Source organism: Aspergillus ambiguus, assembly GCF_047715705.1.
Source record: "Aspergillus ambiguus strain CBS 117.58 unplaced genomic scaffold BDV59scaffold_18, whole genome shotgun sequence".
NCBI classification, from domain to species: Eukaryota; Fungi; Ascomycota; class Eurotiomycetes; order Eurotiales; family Aspergillaceae; genus Aspergillus; species Aspergillus ambiguus.
The window spans coordinates 442,393-458,901 of NW_027395531.1; the positions used below are offsets into that span (position 1 = coordinate 442,393).

Genomic DNA, 16,509 nt, shown 5'->3' on the forward strand with positions numbered 1-16,509 from the left:
AAAGCTCTACTAGTTGTTCTATAGACATATGAACGTTCGGTTTGTATCTTAACTCGATCGATTTCATACTATTTCTAAAACACTTTTGGATCATGTGCAGATGAAGAAACCGGGGAAGTGATACAGTAAAAGAGTTTATGACTGCCTCATTCATAATGTGCTTGATATTATCCACGAAAGAGCCACCGATTAGGAGTGGGTTTCTATACGTTATCTTAGAACTACTCGCCATCGAAACTAGTCAATTCGGTGCTGGGGATATCTATGCTTTCTCTTCTGACAGCTCATGGGAACAGTTTCCACAAGACGTTTAAATTGCAGGGACGAGAGTACCGAATAATCAGCCCTTAATATACAATCAAGATACCCAATCTTGAGGAATAAGTGCCTTGCAGTGCTGACGACTTTGAAATGGTAATAGAACCATGGTATATAGTTCTAAACCCACAGAATTAACTCTGTATCCGCTTGTGGAACTGGGACTCGAACCCTAACTCACGATCCACTTGAATAACAACATCATTTGTGTAACAACCACATGCGGAAGATATCAAGCGCTTAAGCAAAGTGGATCCCGTATTGTACGTCTGGGTCGAGGGGACGGATAGACCTACGCCGTCATTCCACGACAACCAGCGCATCTGCCGCGATTTTGAGGCCGTGCTGAGCTACGTTAATGAGAATGCTTTGCCCGCTGAAATCTGGAAAAACATGACGGTGCCCCCACCTGGATATTTGCGGGTTCCGGAGTTCGACCTTTGAAACAGCAGACAAATAATGATCGCCATGGGGTCTCTTCTTTGCTTAATGCCTAGAAGCTGTTCCTTCAAAATGAAGAAACATAAATCGTGGCGTGGTAGGTTGATATGAATGTTGTAATAATATAATGGAAGTATATACTTCCCAAAACGGCAATAGGGCAAGCCCTCTCTCGTGTTTGCACTGTTTGATTGAAGATTTATTATCAATCTTTCTCCGTCGCAGCCCATCAACGTCCATTCCCCTCCATTCGCCGTGTCATATTCTCTGCCCCCTTCTTCCACCATGGGTCAGATAGAAGAGCTCCCCGACGACTTCGACGAGTCCCTCAATCTCAACGAAGCTCCCCCGCAGACCACCGATGAAGCTCCCAAAAATGCTCCCGCCGAAGAAGAACCCGTCTTCCCCGTCAACGAGGAGCGCCTCAAGGAAATTGAGGCGCAGGACCCGACTGCCCCTAAGATGCCTCCTAATATGGCCTCCGTACGCACGCATACTACCGACGAATTGGCCAGCATGCTAAACAAAACACCACTGTTCATGACCGATATCAGCAAAGCGGGGGATGAGAGTGAGTCCACCTTCGAAACCGGAGATTAAATGTTGTTGAGAGGATACTGACGATGTTGTCGGATAGATGGCGAGAACGTCATGCTGGATGCGATCCAAGCTTTACAGAACGAAGGTACTCGAGGCGAAGTGGCGCAGAACTTTCGCGAACAGGGCAACGAAGCCGCCAAGGAGAAGCGATGGGTCGACGCAAAGGAGTTCTACACCAAGGCGATTGCCGTCTTGCTTTCCAAAGAGGACAAGTGGGATAAGCCAGAGGACCAGAAGGAGGAGGATAAGATTCGTCGCCAGGCGGAGGAAGCGTCCTACATCAACCGCGCACTGTGTAACTTGGAACTGAGTATGTCCCTTCCTTGGTGCGGGCATGGCGTCACAGTGGCTAACTAGGCTGGAGAAAACTACCGCTCAACTACTCTCGACTGCGCGTCGACCCTCAAGCTCAACCCCCGCAATGTCAAGGCCTTCTACCGCTCCGCTTGCGCATTACATGCCCTCGACAAGACCGAAGAGGCCGAAGACGTGGCAACCCGTGGTCTAGCCCTTGATCCCAATAACAAGTCGCTGCAGCAGGTTGCGCAGAAGATCGCCGACCGCAAAGTCGTCGTTGAGCGCATTGCAGCCAAGAAGAAGGCAGAGGAAGAGCGCGCCAAGAAGGAGAAGGTTCTTCTGGGGACTGCATTAAAGGCACGACAGATTCGCACCCGCAAGACCGCACAACCACCTGAGATGGAGGATGCGGGTATTCGTCTCGCGCCCGACCCGCTCTCCCCAGAGAGCATGCTTGAATTCCCCGCCGTGCTGCTCTACCACATGGACGCTCAATCGGATTTCATCAAGGCGTTCTCAGAGATGACCAGCATTGAAGACCATCTCGAATATATTTTCCCTCTCCCGTGGGATACGAAGCAGGAGTACACTATCAAGGGCGTGGAGTGTTTCATGGAGACAGTGACTGGAGGACTCATCAAGGCCGGGAAGAAGCTCCCCCTTCTTCAAATCCTGAGCGGAGGCAAGGTTGAAGTGGTGGATGAGCTGGTGAGGATTTATGTGGTGCCTATCTCGAAGACTGGCAAGTTCATTGCCGAGATGAAAGCACGCAAGGAGCAAGGTTGAAGCCGTTCCGCTCGTCGAATCTCGACGGCCTGGCTGCCTAGCCGAGTGCGTTATAGCACCTCAATTCAGGCACTTGTGACGAACGCCACATTGCATGAGGGTGTTCTCGTGGCGTTGGATTATAGGCTTTTCTAATCAACAGCCCCGGCGGCACGCACCGCTAGCCGTGTCTTTCTTCGGCAGATATGCGCCCCTGGGTATCCTTCCCCACACGCCCGCGATCGTTGCTCGTCCGGACTCTCTGTCCAGGATTGAAAGCCTTCGTAAGCGCAGTGTTCGGGCTTTAGGTGAACATAGTTTCGCAGCGGAATTATGGGCCGGTTACCGATGATTTAGCTCGTGATATACCTCTTCTATTAAACACATACCTGCTCATTCTCTCCATTGAACTACCTCGACTGTAGGTCCAGCGTCTTATGCGGGGCGGTTGATTTTAGATTGCTGTGGCTCCTGATATTAACCGTACACCCGCGCAGGGGGTTGGCGTGATTGTCCTGCACCCCGAAGCTTGGCCGCTGATCTCACGGCTCTTTTTCTTCGCTACGGCAAATAGGATAGCAGTAGGAAGCTGCTGTTCGCTGCGAATTATGAAGATCATGACGATCGCATCGTACAGAGTAGCGATCCCCAGGATGCTTTTGAAGAGGCCAGAAGTCGCAAAGCCTCGGCGTCGCAGATAGAGTGCCTAGCCCTAATCATACTGGCTTCATTTCTTCCCAATTAGGTCAACACTGCCGACCATATCCATTCAGGATTCGCTGCGTGCTTTAGGCTAAATACATTTAATATATCTTTTGCCATGAAGAAAACGATATCCGGGGTAGGGTTCCTCGACTGATCGGACACGGACTTGTCATTCGCTTGTATATAAAGCTTCATCTTGCTATCGTTACAACAAGACGTAAGTCTGCACTTCAAGCTGTCGCTAACTTCCAATCATTCGTGTCTACTAGAATGCATCTTCGTACCCTCATCGCAGCCCTGGCGGCTGGCACTCTGCCTCACCTGTTAGCTCCCCGCTCTCTAATTGACAGCCGATACTGACTCCTATCCAGCGCCTCCGCCGCCGGTCTGCATCAGGCGGCCGTTGCAAAGGGCCTTCTGTACTTCGGGACTGCCACTGATAACCCGGAACTGACTGATGTGCCGTATGTGACTCAACTCAATAACACGAATGACTTCGGGCAGGTCACCCCAGGAAACTCGATGAAGGTGGGATTCAATATATCCGCCCTAAATTCTCAATACGCTGACACGAGAACAAGTGGGATGCCACGGAACCATCGCAAAACAGCTTCTCTTTCGCCAAAGGCGATGCTATTGCCAATCTGGCCTCGCAGAATGGCCAGAAACTCCGCTGTCACACGCTGGTCTGGCACAGTCAGCTTCCCAGCTGGGGTACGTCCTTATGTGTCATTTGTCCCATATTAGGCAAGCTGAGAATACTAATACGTATGTGCTGGTAGTCAGCAGTGGGTCATGGACGAACGCAACGCTCATCGCCGCTATGAAGAACCACATCACCAACGTGGTTACCCATTACAAAGGGCGCTGCTATGCTTGGGACGTAGTGAACGAAGGCAAGTCCCCGTCGCGACATCCTCAAAGTTTCATCCAGCTGACAATATCAACAGCCCTCAACGAAGACGGAACTTACCGCAACAGCGTCTTCTACCAAATTATCGGTGAAGCCTACATCCCCATCGCCTTTGCCGCGGCTGCAGCGGCCGACCCAAGCGCAAAGCTCTACTACAACGACTATAATACAGAGTACGCTGGTGCCAAGGCCACCGCTGCCCAGAACATCGTCAAGCTGGTGAAGTCCTACGGTGCTAAGATCGATGGTATGGGCATCCAGGCTCATCTCATCGTTGGAAACGTCGCCAGCTCGTCGAATCTTGCCTCTGTGCTGAAGTCCTTTACGGCTCTCGGCGTCGAAGTCTCCTACACCGAGCTCGACATCCGGATGACTCTGCCGTCTACCAGCGCTCTTCTGGCGCAACAGGCCACCGATTACCAGAATGTCGCTGCCGCCTGTGTGGCTACTTCCGGCTGCGTCGGCATAACGATCTGGGACTGGACGGACAAATACTCCTGGGTTCCGAGCACGTTTTCCGGTCAGGGAGCTGCTTGTCCCTGGGACTCAAACTTGGCCAAGAAGCCCGCATATAACGGCATCCTTGCCGGCCTGGGTGCTAGCACTTCGACCACGACAACCTCGGCGAGTTCGACCACATTGTCTACCACAACTAAGACGACGACCTCGACAACTTCCACATCGACGGGCGTCTCGCAGAAATGGGGCCAGTGCGCCGGTATCGGATGGACTGGGCCGACCACCTGCGTGAGCGGCACGACGTGCACGTACCAGAATGATTGGTATTCGCAGTGTTTGTGACGAAAGTCAAGGATCTGAGGGCTATTTAAGCGGGAAACTGTATTTGTGCTGTGGGTAGTCTATAATTAGTAGTATTTACCTACTAACGAACCTACTTATATTGGAAAACTGTATATGTTCTGGCTTCCCTAAAACTATGTTGGCGGACATTTTTAAATCCATACATTTTATGGTGATTACTCTTCATGGATAGATATATAGACATCTTCCAAATAGTTTCTAATACCGCTTCTTTGGGGTCTGCGCATGGGCCACAGAAAGCAGGCTCGTAAGGATGAATGCAAGGGCACACGTGCCATTTGGACAATCTTTATATATCTTCTCTATCAATGGAGAACTTGGACTAGGGAATCCATACAGAATGGTATTGAAGAAAACTCGCACGATGTCGGCGCCATCGATTCGTTGGGTGTCAGATATAGGCAACCCTAGCGCCGACCTGAGTTAGCAACCATATCTAAAGACGAGTCAAGCACATTCACATCTCGAATTATACTAGATTTCTCTATGCGGGTCAAGATATGTGGTCTGTTTCTTGATGCACACCGCTACCTTTTTTCACAACTAACGGACGGGCACGGCTGAGATGCCACTGTAACCAAGATGCCAGATCTATTTCCCCAAAATTATGTCTATATGGTATAATACACCAGAACCCGATGAATGCCAGCCCGAAAAAGAAAGCGAGAAGGTATATAGCCGACCGAGGATGGGAATTACAATGCTTTTCCATAGCCAGTTGGAAAGAACGCGCCTCAACCCCAATGCCAAAAAGACCAAAATATCAGTACCTATCAATGCTGGTAGCCAAAGTAATATGGATGTGCACAGCTCCCCATATTTGTCCCAGGAATCCCCATGACAGGGAGCGGCGAGTGCTGGGGCTGGGGCTGGGGCTGGGGCCCAAGATGCTCATCATAATACTTCATCTGGAAGTTCTGAGTGTCAATTCCGACAGGCGCATTTGAATCGTCATGGGGATATATGGAAGAGCCAGACAGGTCTAAGTGAAATGCCGGCTCGCTGTCACGGGAGTGTCTGTTGAGTGAGGGAATGCAGGCGTCCCAGGTAACTGGGATGCTGTGGCTGGTTTTGCTGGCTGCTTCTGTTTCCGGATTCCTAGCTGGCTCGCTGTTCGATGGACTTCCAGATGACGAGAAGACAGAGGTGTGCGACTCCATATCTGGAACTTCCTTCCGGTACACAGGGTTCATGTTGGATTTCAACACGGAAGTTGGAGAGCCTAATGCCTGGGTTTCAATTATATCAGGGAGGTGTACCCTTGAAACGCACACTACCGCACGTCCATCTACAAAGCATTAGTGTCTGTATGACCTGCCACCTATGTGGGTCTCATACCTGTTTCACCGTCCAGATATGCCTCCTCCTCTTCCCGCACACTGTAGATCTCGTCAAGTACTTGCAGACGTTCGGTGGGTAATATCTGTCGGCGAATAGATTGATCCGCCTCCTTTAATTTGTCCACAGTGATGGCGTGGGTATGGCGTAGCTCGCATAGAATGTGAACGAGCAGCCGTATTCTTTCTATTTATTGTCACTAGGTGCCCGACAAAAAAGTCCTTACGGATATAACTTACCAGCCTTGAGCAGATGGTCTGGCTCCCTGTGAGTCACCCCCACTGGCCACCAGGCCGGCTTGGTTAACTCGGGGTCGAATTGCTGCGAGGCCCCCTGTATGATCTTTCGACCGTTATATGGATAGTTGACCTGTTTCCGAGGTTCAACTAGTTTGATATAAGCCTTGGCTAGAATCCTACAGTTTATCTGCTGCAGACTCTCAAAGGCTTTTTCATAATAACGGCGGAGGAGACCCTGGTTCTGCACTGGCAACATAGTCTTCTGGTGACAGTTTATACTGATAGGTATGACAGATTCATGTGATACGCGCTTTCGCTTGGTTTTGTGGCCGTCTTGATTGTACCTGTGACTGTTAGCTCTCTCAGTGGTGGGTAAAGTTCACATATACGTACATCGCTGATTCGCCACCATCAGGCATTGAAGATGACCGTGGGGACAGCGAGCTCTTTCTGGAGGTATCAACGGAGGAGCTCCGGGATTCAGCCCCATTATTTGCCATTGCCACAGCTCGCAAGAATGGCTCCGTCACGTTGGGGACCAGGACACTTTGGCAACTGCTTGCAATTGACGGGGAGGCCTCAAAGCGTACCTTGCCACTGTCATCAATATAGATCAGGGCAAAATGCAGCTGGCCTAGCCCGTCTAGTGGCGAATCCATTGAGACTGGAGTGTGTGTCTAGAGGTAGGTCAGTCAGGTTAGCTCGGGTATGAGGTCGGGGTGCACTGTACCATAGCTGAATGCTGCCGTGAGTTCCGGTCCGTCGAGTTTGATGAACGGAGACGGGACCGCCCAGGGGGATGGTCACAATTTAATTCTCCTACTGCCAATCACGGCTCCACGTAATAAGCACTTAACGTTCAGGGGGTATTTCTGGAAAGGTGACAACAGATAGCGCTTGGAGGGACGGGGATACTTCGAATGGCTAATGGTGTATGCAAGAGGCAATAAGCTCCAAGACTTGACCGGCCTATCCGCTTCGGGATGGTTAAATGCATTTATATATGGAAGGCTCGTTAGGAATACATCCGTAGGGGAGAGAAAAAGAAAGCAATTGGGCGCTGTTCCCACACCGTAGAAACGGTTGAAAGCCATCGATCTCCCTCCTGGTCTCTGATATGAGTGTGGCTTAGTATGATCTACTAAATTGCAGCAGACTACTTCGCGTGTGCATGATTCTTCGCCCGGAATGGCCAGCCGCGAGGTGGGTCATGGTCGGGCCCGAGAAAAATGTATGGCTTCGCCCTGATGCATCGGAAGCCAGCATTGATAGATAGGTGGACACGCGCCCGATGAGATTGACACGGATCGATGACACCGATCGACGTCCAGCTAAGGTCAATACAACTCCCTCGGTAAAGTTACATGGGGCCCATGCAGGAAAGCTGTTGGAGGTGGCAAACGTGTCCCACTTCGTTTCTGTCGGGAGATAGACGATTCTCTGCAGCCTCATGGCTAGGTCCGTGGTGGGGGTTTCCATATACAGAAGGTCAATATTGATGGGAAAGATGATCCTTACTCAGATGATGATTTTGATACGAGTTCGACAGTTTAGGTATAGTTCTCATAGTCCTGTATTGTTAATACCGACGTCCAGTTGGGAGGTCGAACAGCTGTCACCGGTAGCTTGGGCATGCTTCTCCAGCGGTTCATCCAGATGTAATGAGCAGAGCGCGCAGGACCATAACGGCGGGAGGCCATCAATGGTCTCCGCATCATTAATGAAAAAGGGCCAGATGGATACGGAAAGCGAGCAATTAAAATTGGTTTGCGGAAAGTTCCGATCGCCAAAGGATGCACTAATAGTAGTATTAGGGGTTGTGGCATCTGATGTGTCAGTGGGGATGGTGAAAGCGGCAGAGTGGGACGTGACTTGTCAACTATGGCGAGGACCACACAGGGGGATACAGATTCCGAACCAACCAAGTTTGGGGAACCACCTTATTGGTAGCGCTGGAGAAGATTGGACAACGTCGTCAACGCCCCTGAGCAATGGAAGTGGTGGGGTGATACAATACTATGCTCACGATTCAACTAATGCGGAGGTGTCATGTCGATCATGGATAGATCGATTCAAGAAAAGGTGAGAGAGGAGAGTTTAAGACATCATGTCAGACGGGAATGTCCCAGGATAGTGGCCTGCACCGATCGTGTCTTGAACCATGCATGGATCAGTAGTCGAATAGAGTGTAGAAAGTCGGGCCGACGCATGTTCGGTATCATATCGGGGGTGCCGTGACGAGAGGAACCATGGATTGGTATAAAGTTAATGTTGAAGGTATTGGCAGCTGGAGGATTAAGTTCGATAGACCCTGGAGAAGGTTGACAGAGAGGAGAGACCAAGGAGCAGAAGATGGAGATGGAGATAAAGTGTATGGGAACTGCCTGATTGGGAAAGGTGTGGTGCTGGAGGAAGGTTATTCCGACGGACGGCGTTAGTCCCAACGTGAGCTAGTGGGGGACCGCCAGGCCAATCAGCACCCTCGCAGCCACTCCTTTTCTCACTCTTCCATCTTCTCCGCCGCTTCTCTCTCGCTCTCTCTCGATCTCTCTCTCCGCCTCAACCACGACGAACCTCCGGACTACTGCAGGATCCCTCTGCCTCCACCATTCTTCCATCTTCGTCCCGTCCTTCTGGCACTCTCTTTCTCTTGTCTGTGCTCCCGTCCGTGCGCCTAGTGCGCTTCCTCGGTTGTTCTGGGTGTCAACCCCTTCCCCCTACCCAATAATAATCATCGCATCCCATCTGTCGTTTGCATGGGCCATCGTTCATTGGATCTCGGAATCGGCTTTTCTGATTGGGGTTCCCCTTCTTATTCATCAGTGCGAATTGGATCGTCCATCGGCATAATAATCATCCTTCCATCTCATCATCTCTTCCACACCGCGCGGTGTTTATTAGACGATTTGCACTATTGATTGCTTCTTGATCATCATCATTATAAGTCGGCTTGGATATCATTCGATTTATTCCATTTTTGTTGTAATTTTTTTTTCTAATCCTCTTTCTTTCCTTCCTTCTTTTTCTTCCTTTCCGTTTTCTTCTTTTTTTTCCCTTTCTTCTTTTTCTTTTTTTCTTTTTTTCCTTCTTCGTCATGGACCCCAATGGTTACTCGATGCAGCCTCCCCAACAACCTCCGGCCGGCTATCCCATACCGACGCAGAGTCCGCAGCAATTCCCTTTCTACCCTAATTCCATGCCGTCCTTTCCTCAGCCGAAGAATCAACAACAGTTTGCGGGTATGCCCATGCAGCCTGTCGGTCCCGGGGGTCCCATGATGTCGACCGGCTATCCCCAACAAACCTCGGGTATGTCTGATCCTCCTGTTTGCACAAAAAATAGAAATCAAATCCAGAACAGCCGAGTGATCAGTGGGAAGGAAGATCGTGGATCATCCAGACCGCTGTCTCAGGATCCTCGATGGATGCTGTGTGGCCACGGCGACAAGACGCTAACGGGAAACGCGATCATCCGCAGCAGGTCCCCACGCCAACTTCTCTGCGCCTTTCTCCCAGCCTCCCATTTCGGCGCCCATGAACCAATTCCTTCCCCCCCAGTCCGCTCCTGCCACTGCGACCAATCTTCCGGCAACCACTGCTGCTTCCTTCCCCCCCAATATGGCCTCCGTTCCTGCCAACAATATGATCTCTCCTCAGCCCCAGGCCCCCCAACACCAGCAGCAGCAGCAACAACAACAACCAAGGGCCATGTCTCAGTCCGCCACAACACAGGGTGCTGCGCAACCCGCGCCTCAGTCCCCCGCCGCGTCGCGTGAAAAGGCCCGTGTCTCCGTCCTCCTCGATATCAATTCCATGCTGTTGCAAGAGGTTGTCAACCTCCAGGCCGCCGGAAAGGCCGGCGGTCCCCCTCCCACCCAAGGGTCCCATGACTCCAACAACCCATCTCCCTCGTCGGATCAGGCTTCAGATGCCGCCAAAGGCCCAACACAAAAGCCGAGTCCGGAGTATGTCGACTGTATGCGCCGTTTACAGGCCAACTTGGCTTACCTGGCGACCATTGCCGATCGCGCGAAGAAATCCGGCGGTGTCGCTCCACAGGCCCCGGCCATCATGACCCCGCCCCCCCATATGCCGTCGATGAATGACATCTACAATAAGCTCACCGAGCTGTTCCCCCGTTCCGCGCAAGGGGGAACCGCTCAGCCCAGCTCACAGGCAGCTCAGGGCGGTGGTAATCCTAGTCCCTCTCCCGCAGCAGAGTCGGTTGTTTGAACGGATGACCGCCATCTGGATTGTATGGGAAAGCAACGGATATAAGGATTTACAGACCGGGGTCCCTTCCCCCAAGGGTCAAATGGAAGACACCCTCCAGGTCTCATGAACATTACTGGGTCACCTGTGTTACCCCCAACATGGACGACCCAGCCAGACGATTGTCAATTCAACCGGGATCACAAGGATGGGACTCCGTCCCGAGTCCCATCCGGTCACATCACCCAAATGCAGACTCCCTTAGACTGGATTGATTGAAACCCCTCGAACATGGATGGGGGGCTCAACATTGCCTCTCATCTCTCGCGATGTGGATACAGTCTAGGATCGATGACGCGGAGTTGGATGGAAAGAATACATAAAGATGGACATAGAAGGGATCACCCGACCTGCGGAGACGGACAGCTGAACGAGGCGTGTAATATATATGATAGACAACCACCGTCTTGTAGAAACATCATTGCAGAAATCCATCATTTGATCTCGTCAACTGGACGTGCCCACACACCAATCATGGAAGGCGGTGAACTCTTACCTAATCGGGCACCGCAGCTGACAAGCTTCTTCATCTGCTTTTCCTTCGGCGGCTTCAATTCTTCTCTCCTCCTCTTCCACTCCCCTCTTCGTCATCTGTCTCCTCTGTTGGCCGTCTGGGTCCTGTGAATGTCTTTCGCCTGGCTCCCTGCGACCAAAAGGAGCCTGTTTGTCCGTCCTACCTCGTCCTTAGTGATCACTACCACTGTAGCCGCCGCCGCCGCCGCCGCCTCGCCAGTGTTCGGTCCTTCATCTGGCTTCCTTTTGGGCCAGAACCATTCTTGTCCCTTTTCCACAGCTATTCTACAGTCGCCTCCTCTGTTCAGTGACCCACGACTCTCCGTCTCGCGTACGCTCCATCCGTGGGTGCAGTGGCTCCCGGGTCCTCAGCCGCTGTCACGCGCAACTGCGCCTCAGCCTCGACTATTCTCTTCCCTTCTCCCCTCCAAACGCCTTCATCCGACATCGCATCACCCCCGTCGATCAATTATGGACTTGAATGGTGATTCCAATACGAAGCGCAAGCGCAGCTCGATCAGCGCTGCTGTCGAGCGCCCAGCCAAGCACCTCAAACCCGAAAACTCCACCCTGACCCCCGGTGATACCACTCCGGCCAATGGTACCGTCTATGATGTGGAGGATGACGGCGACTCCAGCCATTTGATGCCCATTGGCGCCGCCCCGGCTGACTCGCCTGAGTGGCAGGCGACTATCGAGGAGGTCGTCAAGAGCGTGGTGTCCATCCACTTCTGCCAGACCTGTTCGTTCGATACCGAACTGTCGATGAGTAGCCAAGCCACCGGGTTTGTCGTCGATGCCGAGCGCGGCTACATCCTGACGAATCGACACGTCGTCTGTCCCGGCCCATTCTGGGGGTACGTCATTTTCGACAACCACGAGGAATGCGACGTGCGTCCCGTGTACCGCGATCCCGTTCACGACTTTGGTATCTTGAAGTTCGATCCGAAGGCCATCCGGTATTTGAAACTGACCGAGCTCAAGCTGCAGCCCGACGCCGCTCGAGTCGGTTCGGAGATTCGCGTGGTGGGTAACGACGCCGGTGAGAAATTGAGCATCCTGTCGGGTGTGATCAGTCGTCTGGATCGGAACGCGCCAGAGTATGGAGATGGATACAGCGATTTCAATACAAACTACATCCAGGCCGCTGCCGCTGCCAGCGGCGGTAGTTCGGGCAGTCCAGTGGTCAATATTGATGGCCACGCGATCGCCCTGCAGGCAGGTGGTCGTGCCGACGGCGCAGCCACCGATTACTTCCTCCCTCTCGATCGCCCTTTGCGGGCGCTCAACTGCATTCGCCGCGGCGAGCCCGTCACTCGCGGCACGATTCAGACACAGTGGATTCTTAAACCGTTTGACGAGTGTCGCCGGCTCGGATTGACGCCGGAATGGGAGGCCAAAGTGCGCAAGGCTGCTCCGACGGAGACAAGCATGCTGGTTGCCGAGATCATCCTTCCCGAGGGTCCTGCCGATGGCAGGCTCGAGGAGGGAGATGTCCTCTTGCAGGTCAATGGCGAACTCCTGACCCAATTCATCCGGCTGGATGACATCCTTGACTCGAGCGTAGGCAAGACCGTGCGTCTGCTCGTGCAGCGCGGTGGGCAGAACGTGGAACTCGAATGCGACGTCGGTGATCTGCATGCAATCACGCCCGACCGGTTTGTCACGGTGGCCGGTGGTACGTTCCATGACCTGTCCTACCAGCAGGCCCGACTCTATGCCATTGCCACCCGTGGTGTGTACGTCTGCGAAGCAGCCGGGTCGTTTAAGCTCGAAAACACTCTGTCCGGATGGCTCATCGATTCCGTCGACAAGCGGCCGACACGAAACCTGGATGAATTTGTTGAGGTCATGAAGACGATTCCGGACCGGTCTCGAGTCGTCATTTCGTACCGCCATATTCGGGACCTCCACACACGCGGCACCAGCATCGTGTATATTGACCGCCACTGGCACCCCAAAATGCGCTTGGCTGTCCGCAATGATGACACCGGCCTCTGGGACTTCTCCGACCTGGCAGATCCCATTCCGGCCACACCTCCCGTCCCGCGAAAGGCCAATTTCATCCAACTGGATGGCGTAAGCCAACCTGCGGCCGCGGAGATTGTGCGCAGCTTCGTGCGCGTGTCCTGCACCATGCCTCTCAAGCTGGATGGCTATCCGCAGGCTAAGAAGACTGGTTTTGGGTTGGTGATCGACGCAGAGAAGGGGCTGGTGGTCGTGTCGCGAGCGATTGTGCCGTACGACCTCTGTGACATCAACATCACCGTGGCCGACTCGATCATTGTCAGTGCGAAGGTGGTATTCCTTCATCCGCTACAGAACTACACCATCGTGCAGTACGACCCCAGCTTGGTCCAGGCACCTGTACAGAGCGCGCGCCTCAGCACAGAGTACATCAAGCAAGGCCAGAACACTATCTTCGTAGGATTTAACCAAAACTTCCGTATCGTTGTGGCTAAGACGGCCGTTACCGACATCACCACCGTGTCGATTCCCGCTAATGCATCAGCCCCGCGATATCGGGCTATCAATCTCGATGCCATTACCGTCGACACGGGTCTGAGCGGGCAATGCTCCAATGGTGTTTTGATCGGTGAAGATGGAGTCGTGCAGGCCCTTTGGCTGAACTATCTGGGTGAGCGTACCCCCTGCTCCCACAAGGATGTGGAGTATCACCTCGGATTCGCTACCCCAGCGCTCCTCCCAGTGGCCTCCAAGGTCCAAGCGGGTGAGATGCCAAAGCTGCGCATCCTGAACATGGAGAGCTACGTGGTCCAGATGAGCCAGGCTCGTATCATGGGCGTGTCAGAAGAATGGATTCAACGCGTGACGCAGGCCAACCCGTCGCGCCACCAGCTGTTCATGGTCCGCAAGGTCGACTGCCCCCCTGCTGGCTTCAACACCACCGCCGAGTCCTTCCAAGAGGGTGACATCATCCTCACCTTGGACGGCCAGCTGATCACTCGGGTCTCCGAATTGGACATCATGTACGACAAGGATACTCTCGAGGCTCTGATCGTCCGCAACGGGCAGGAGATGAAGATCCAGGTTCCCACCGTGCCAACAGAGGATCTCGAAACAGACCGGGCGGTCGTGTTCTGCGGTGCCGTCTTGCAGAAGCCGCACCATGCCGTGCGTCAGCAGATCTCCAAACTCCACAGCGAGGTCTATGTCAGCGCAAGAGTATGCCATATCCCCCACACCCACACATGCAGTGCTAACTATGCGTAGAGCCGCGGGTCCCCCGCGTACCAGTACGGTCTCTCGCCGACTAACTTCGTCACCGCCGTCAATGGCGTCCCGACCCCGAACCTGGACGCGTTCGTTCGCGAAGTGAGCCGCATCCCGGACAACACCTACTTCCGCCTACGCGCCGTCACCTTTGACAATGTGCCGTGGGTTGTGACCATGAAGAAGAATGACCATTACGTATGTCTCGTGAACTCCAACATCCCCGATTCGCGGTAGGTTCTAACGAGCTCAGTTCCCCATGTCCGAGTACATTAAAGACCCCGCCCACCCGGCAGGGTGGAAGACGGTTTCCCATGACAAAGACAAATACAAAGATGGCATTGCGCCGGACGCGGCGAATTTAAACCCCGACGCCATGGACGAGGGCTTCGACGATGTGAGCGATGTCGAGCCGGATGATTAGAGATAAAGAGGGTTGGACTGTATAATAGACGGTGCGGTCTACCTGGATGTGGACCGTTGTACGTACACTTTGCATAGTCGGTACAGGTACAATACGAAAAGTAACCATGCAGCCTGTCTTGCTAGTACATATACCCCACTATGCGTTCTGATCAAGGGGCGAAAACGACCCCGTCGCCCAGAAATCTCTACTCGAGAATCCAGCATACGCATGGATGTCTCCTCGTCCGATGACCCACCGCTGCCCCACAATATCCCAATGGCTAATATCTCGCCTAGTCAGTGGGAAGTCCACCGTCTTAGACTCACCCGGCTGGAGGACGAGCTTCTCGAAGCCCCGGAGCACCGTCCCGGGCATGTCAACGCCCGCGGAAGCCGCCAGGCTCAGATACGACTGCGGCACTACGGGACCCTCCACGGGCCCGGTGTTCTTCACCGTCGCTGACACGCAGTACAGGGCATCCCAGAGACGCGGATTCCTACCGGGGAGTGTCTTTGCCGGGGGAGGAAGCGCGGTGAGCGTCTCCGTAGACAGGGGAGTGATGGTGATGTTTCGGGCCATGGCGAAGGTAGTGTAAGACAGGCCGTAGCCGAACTAGTACTGCACGGATCTATTGTGGTAGTCGAAATGGCCTGCCAGCGTACATTGTCAGTATCTGTATGCATCTGTATCTTGGAGACGGGCAAGATAACGAACGGTAATCGATTAGCGTGCGCTCGACAAAGTCGCTCTGCCACGCCGTGCGCATCCTGCGTCTCATGCAACGCCGTCGAGTTCGTCACCGCCATCTTTTCTATCTCTCTTGACTTATCTCTCACTTCCTACTTATTCCTTCCTTAGATTTCTATGCGTTCCTCCTAGAGATCTAAGTATTCTGCGAGGAACACCTAAAGTCAAGTCGAATTAGTTAGATATTTCTTCTGCAGCTATACCGAACGCCGCCAGTTCGATAACTACTAATACTATAGAACTATAGATAGCTTAACTAAGGCGCTATTTAAGGCTAAATTTAATACCTTTATGGAAGGCCTTAAGCTGTAGGATCTGAGTCATCATCTGACAGTATAAACTAATAAAATAATGATTTATATAGGATTAATAGATTGCACCTATTTGCCCTTATATATAGGATTTACTATATACGTATTATATAACAGGAGCTTTAGGCCGTGGGCACAAGCGCTGGGGGGGGTGTGTCGGGCCCGCCTAAGCGGACCAATCAGCTTCCATTGCTCACGTGACCTGCATACCTCGGCATCCTTAGATAGTTCCACCTTCCTGATTAGTCTTTACGAATAAAGAGATTCAACTCAAGAGCCAGGACCTAAAGAGGTCCGTCACATTCTACTGTTATCTCGACTCCGGGAAAACGCCTACTTCTCTTTGCCAGGTATTTGTTTGGTTCGCCAATGGGTCCGGATACTAATGTCGAATAACCTTGTATCAGTCTATTCACTGCTTAACTGTTCTTACTCTCGTAATCGTCGTTAAAGCTTTTACAAACATAGGATGTTCGGGACAAGGCTCTCAGTTGTCATGGATGCCTGGCAGTCGGGCTGACGGATCGGTGAATACGTAGAAACCGATCTAAATTGTTTCGGCTCTTCAATATTCGCCTGCGGATGACAG

At 52.6% G+C, this 16,509-nt stretch overlaps 6 protein-coding genes across 6 annotated transcripts; 4 read left to right on the forward strand and 2 right to left on the reverse strand.

The window, feature by feature from the left end:
* The first annotated feature begins 993 nt into the window (after nt 1-993).
* On the forward strand, nt 994-2,836 carry BDV59DRAFT_179716 (HSP70/90 family co-chaperone CNS1). Its single transcript, XM_073689953.1, has 3 exons — nt 994-1,330; nt 1,397-1,669; nt 1,724-2,836. Exons 1-3 carry the CDS (start codon nt 1,045-1,047, stop codon nt 2,440-2,442), a joined length of 1,278 nt encoding a protein of 425 aa, XP_073547524.1. The 5' UTR covers nt 994-1,044; the 3' UTR covers nt 2,443-2,836.
* Nucleotides 2,837-3,396: 560 nt separating this feature from the next.
* BDV59DRAFT_193601 (putative endo-1,4-beta-xylanase) lies at nt 3,397-4,840 on the forward strand (the record flags this gene model as incomplete). The annotated part of the gene is made up of 5 exons (XM_073692255.1): nt 3,397-3,449; nt 3,498-3,654; nt 3,708-3,840; nt 3,909-4,022; nt 4,077-4,840. The coding sequence occupies 5 exons, from the start codon at nt 3,397-3,399 to the stop codon at nt 4,838-4,840; spliced, it is 1,221 nt and encodes a 406-aa protein (XP_073547525.1).
* A 794-nt stretch (nt 4,841-5,634) lies between these two features.
* BDV59DRAFT_202505 (DUF2841 domain-containing protein) lies at nt 5,635-7,097 on the reverse strand (the record flags this gene model as incomplete). The annotated part of the gene is made up of 4 exons (XM_073694045.1): nt 5,635-6,149; nt 6,200-6,385; nt 6,439-6,782; nt 6,832-7,097. 4 exons carry the CDS (start codon nt 7,095-7,097, stop codon nt 5,635-5,637), a joined length of 1,311 nt encoding a protein of 436 aa, XP_073547526.1.
* Nucleotides 7,098-9,000: 1,903 nt separating this feature from the next.
* On the forward strand, nt 9,001-11,269 carry BDV59DRAFT_179721 (uncharacterized protein). Its single transcript, XM_073689954.1, has 2 exons — nt 9,001-9,746; nt 9,916-11,269. The coding sequence occupies exons 1-2, from the start codon at nt 9,533-9,535 to the stop codon at nt 10,668-10,670; spliced, it is 969 nt and encodes a 322-aa protein (XP_073547527.1). The 5' UTR covers nt 9,001-9,532; the 3' UTR covers nt 10,671-11,269.
* BDV59DRAFT_179725 (putative nuclear serine protease HtrA2/Nma111) lies at nt 11,266-15,049 on the forward strand. Its single transcript, XM_073689955.1, has 3 exons — nt 11,266-14,408; nt 14,457-14,654; nt 14,710-15,049. The coding sequence occupies exons 1-3, from the start codon at nt 11,334-11,336 to the stop codon at nt 14,878-14,880; spliced, it is 3,444 nt and encodes a 1,147-aa protein (XP_073547528.1). The 5' UTR covers nt 11,266-11,333; the 3' UTR covers nt 14,881-15,049.
* BDV59DRAFT_202508 (fibronectin type III-like domain-containing protein) lies at nt 15,019-15,441 on the reverse strand (the record flags this gene model as incomplete). The annotated part of the gene is made up of 1 exon (XM_073694046.1): nt 15,019-15,441. One exon carries the CDS (start codon nt 15,439-15,441, stop codon nt 15,019-15,021), a length of 423 nt encoding a protein of 140 aa, XP_073547529.1.
* Between the last annotated feature and the right edge of the window lie 1,068 nt (nt 15,442-16,509).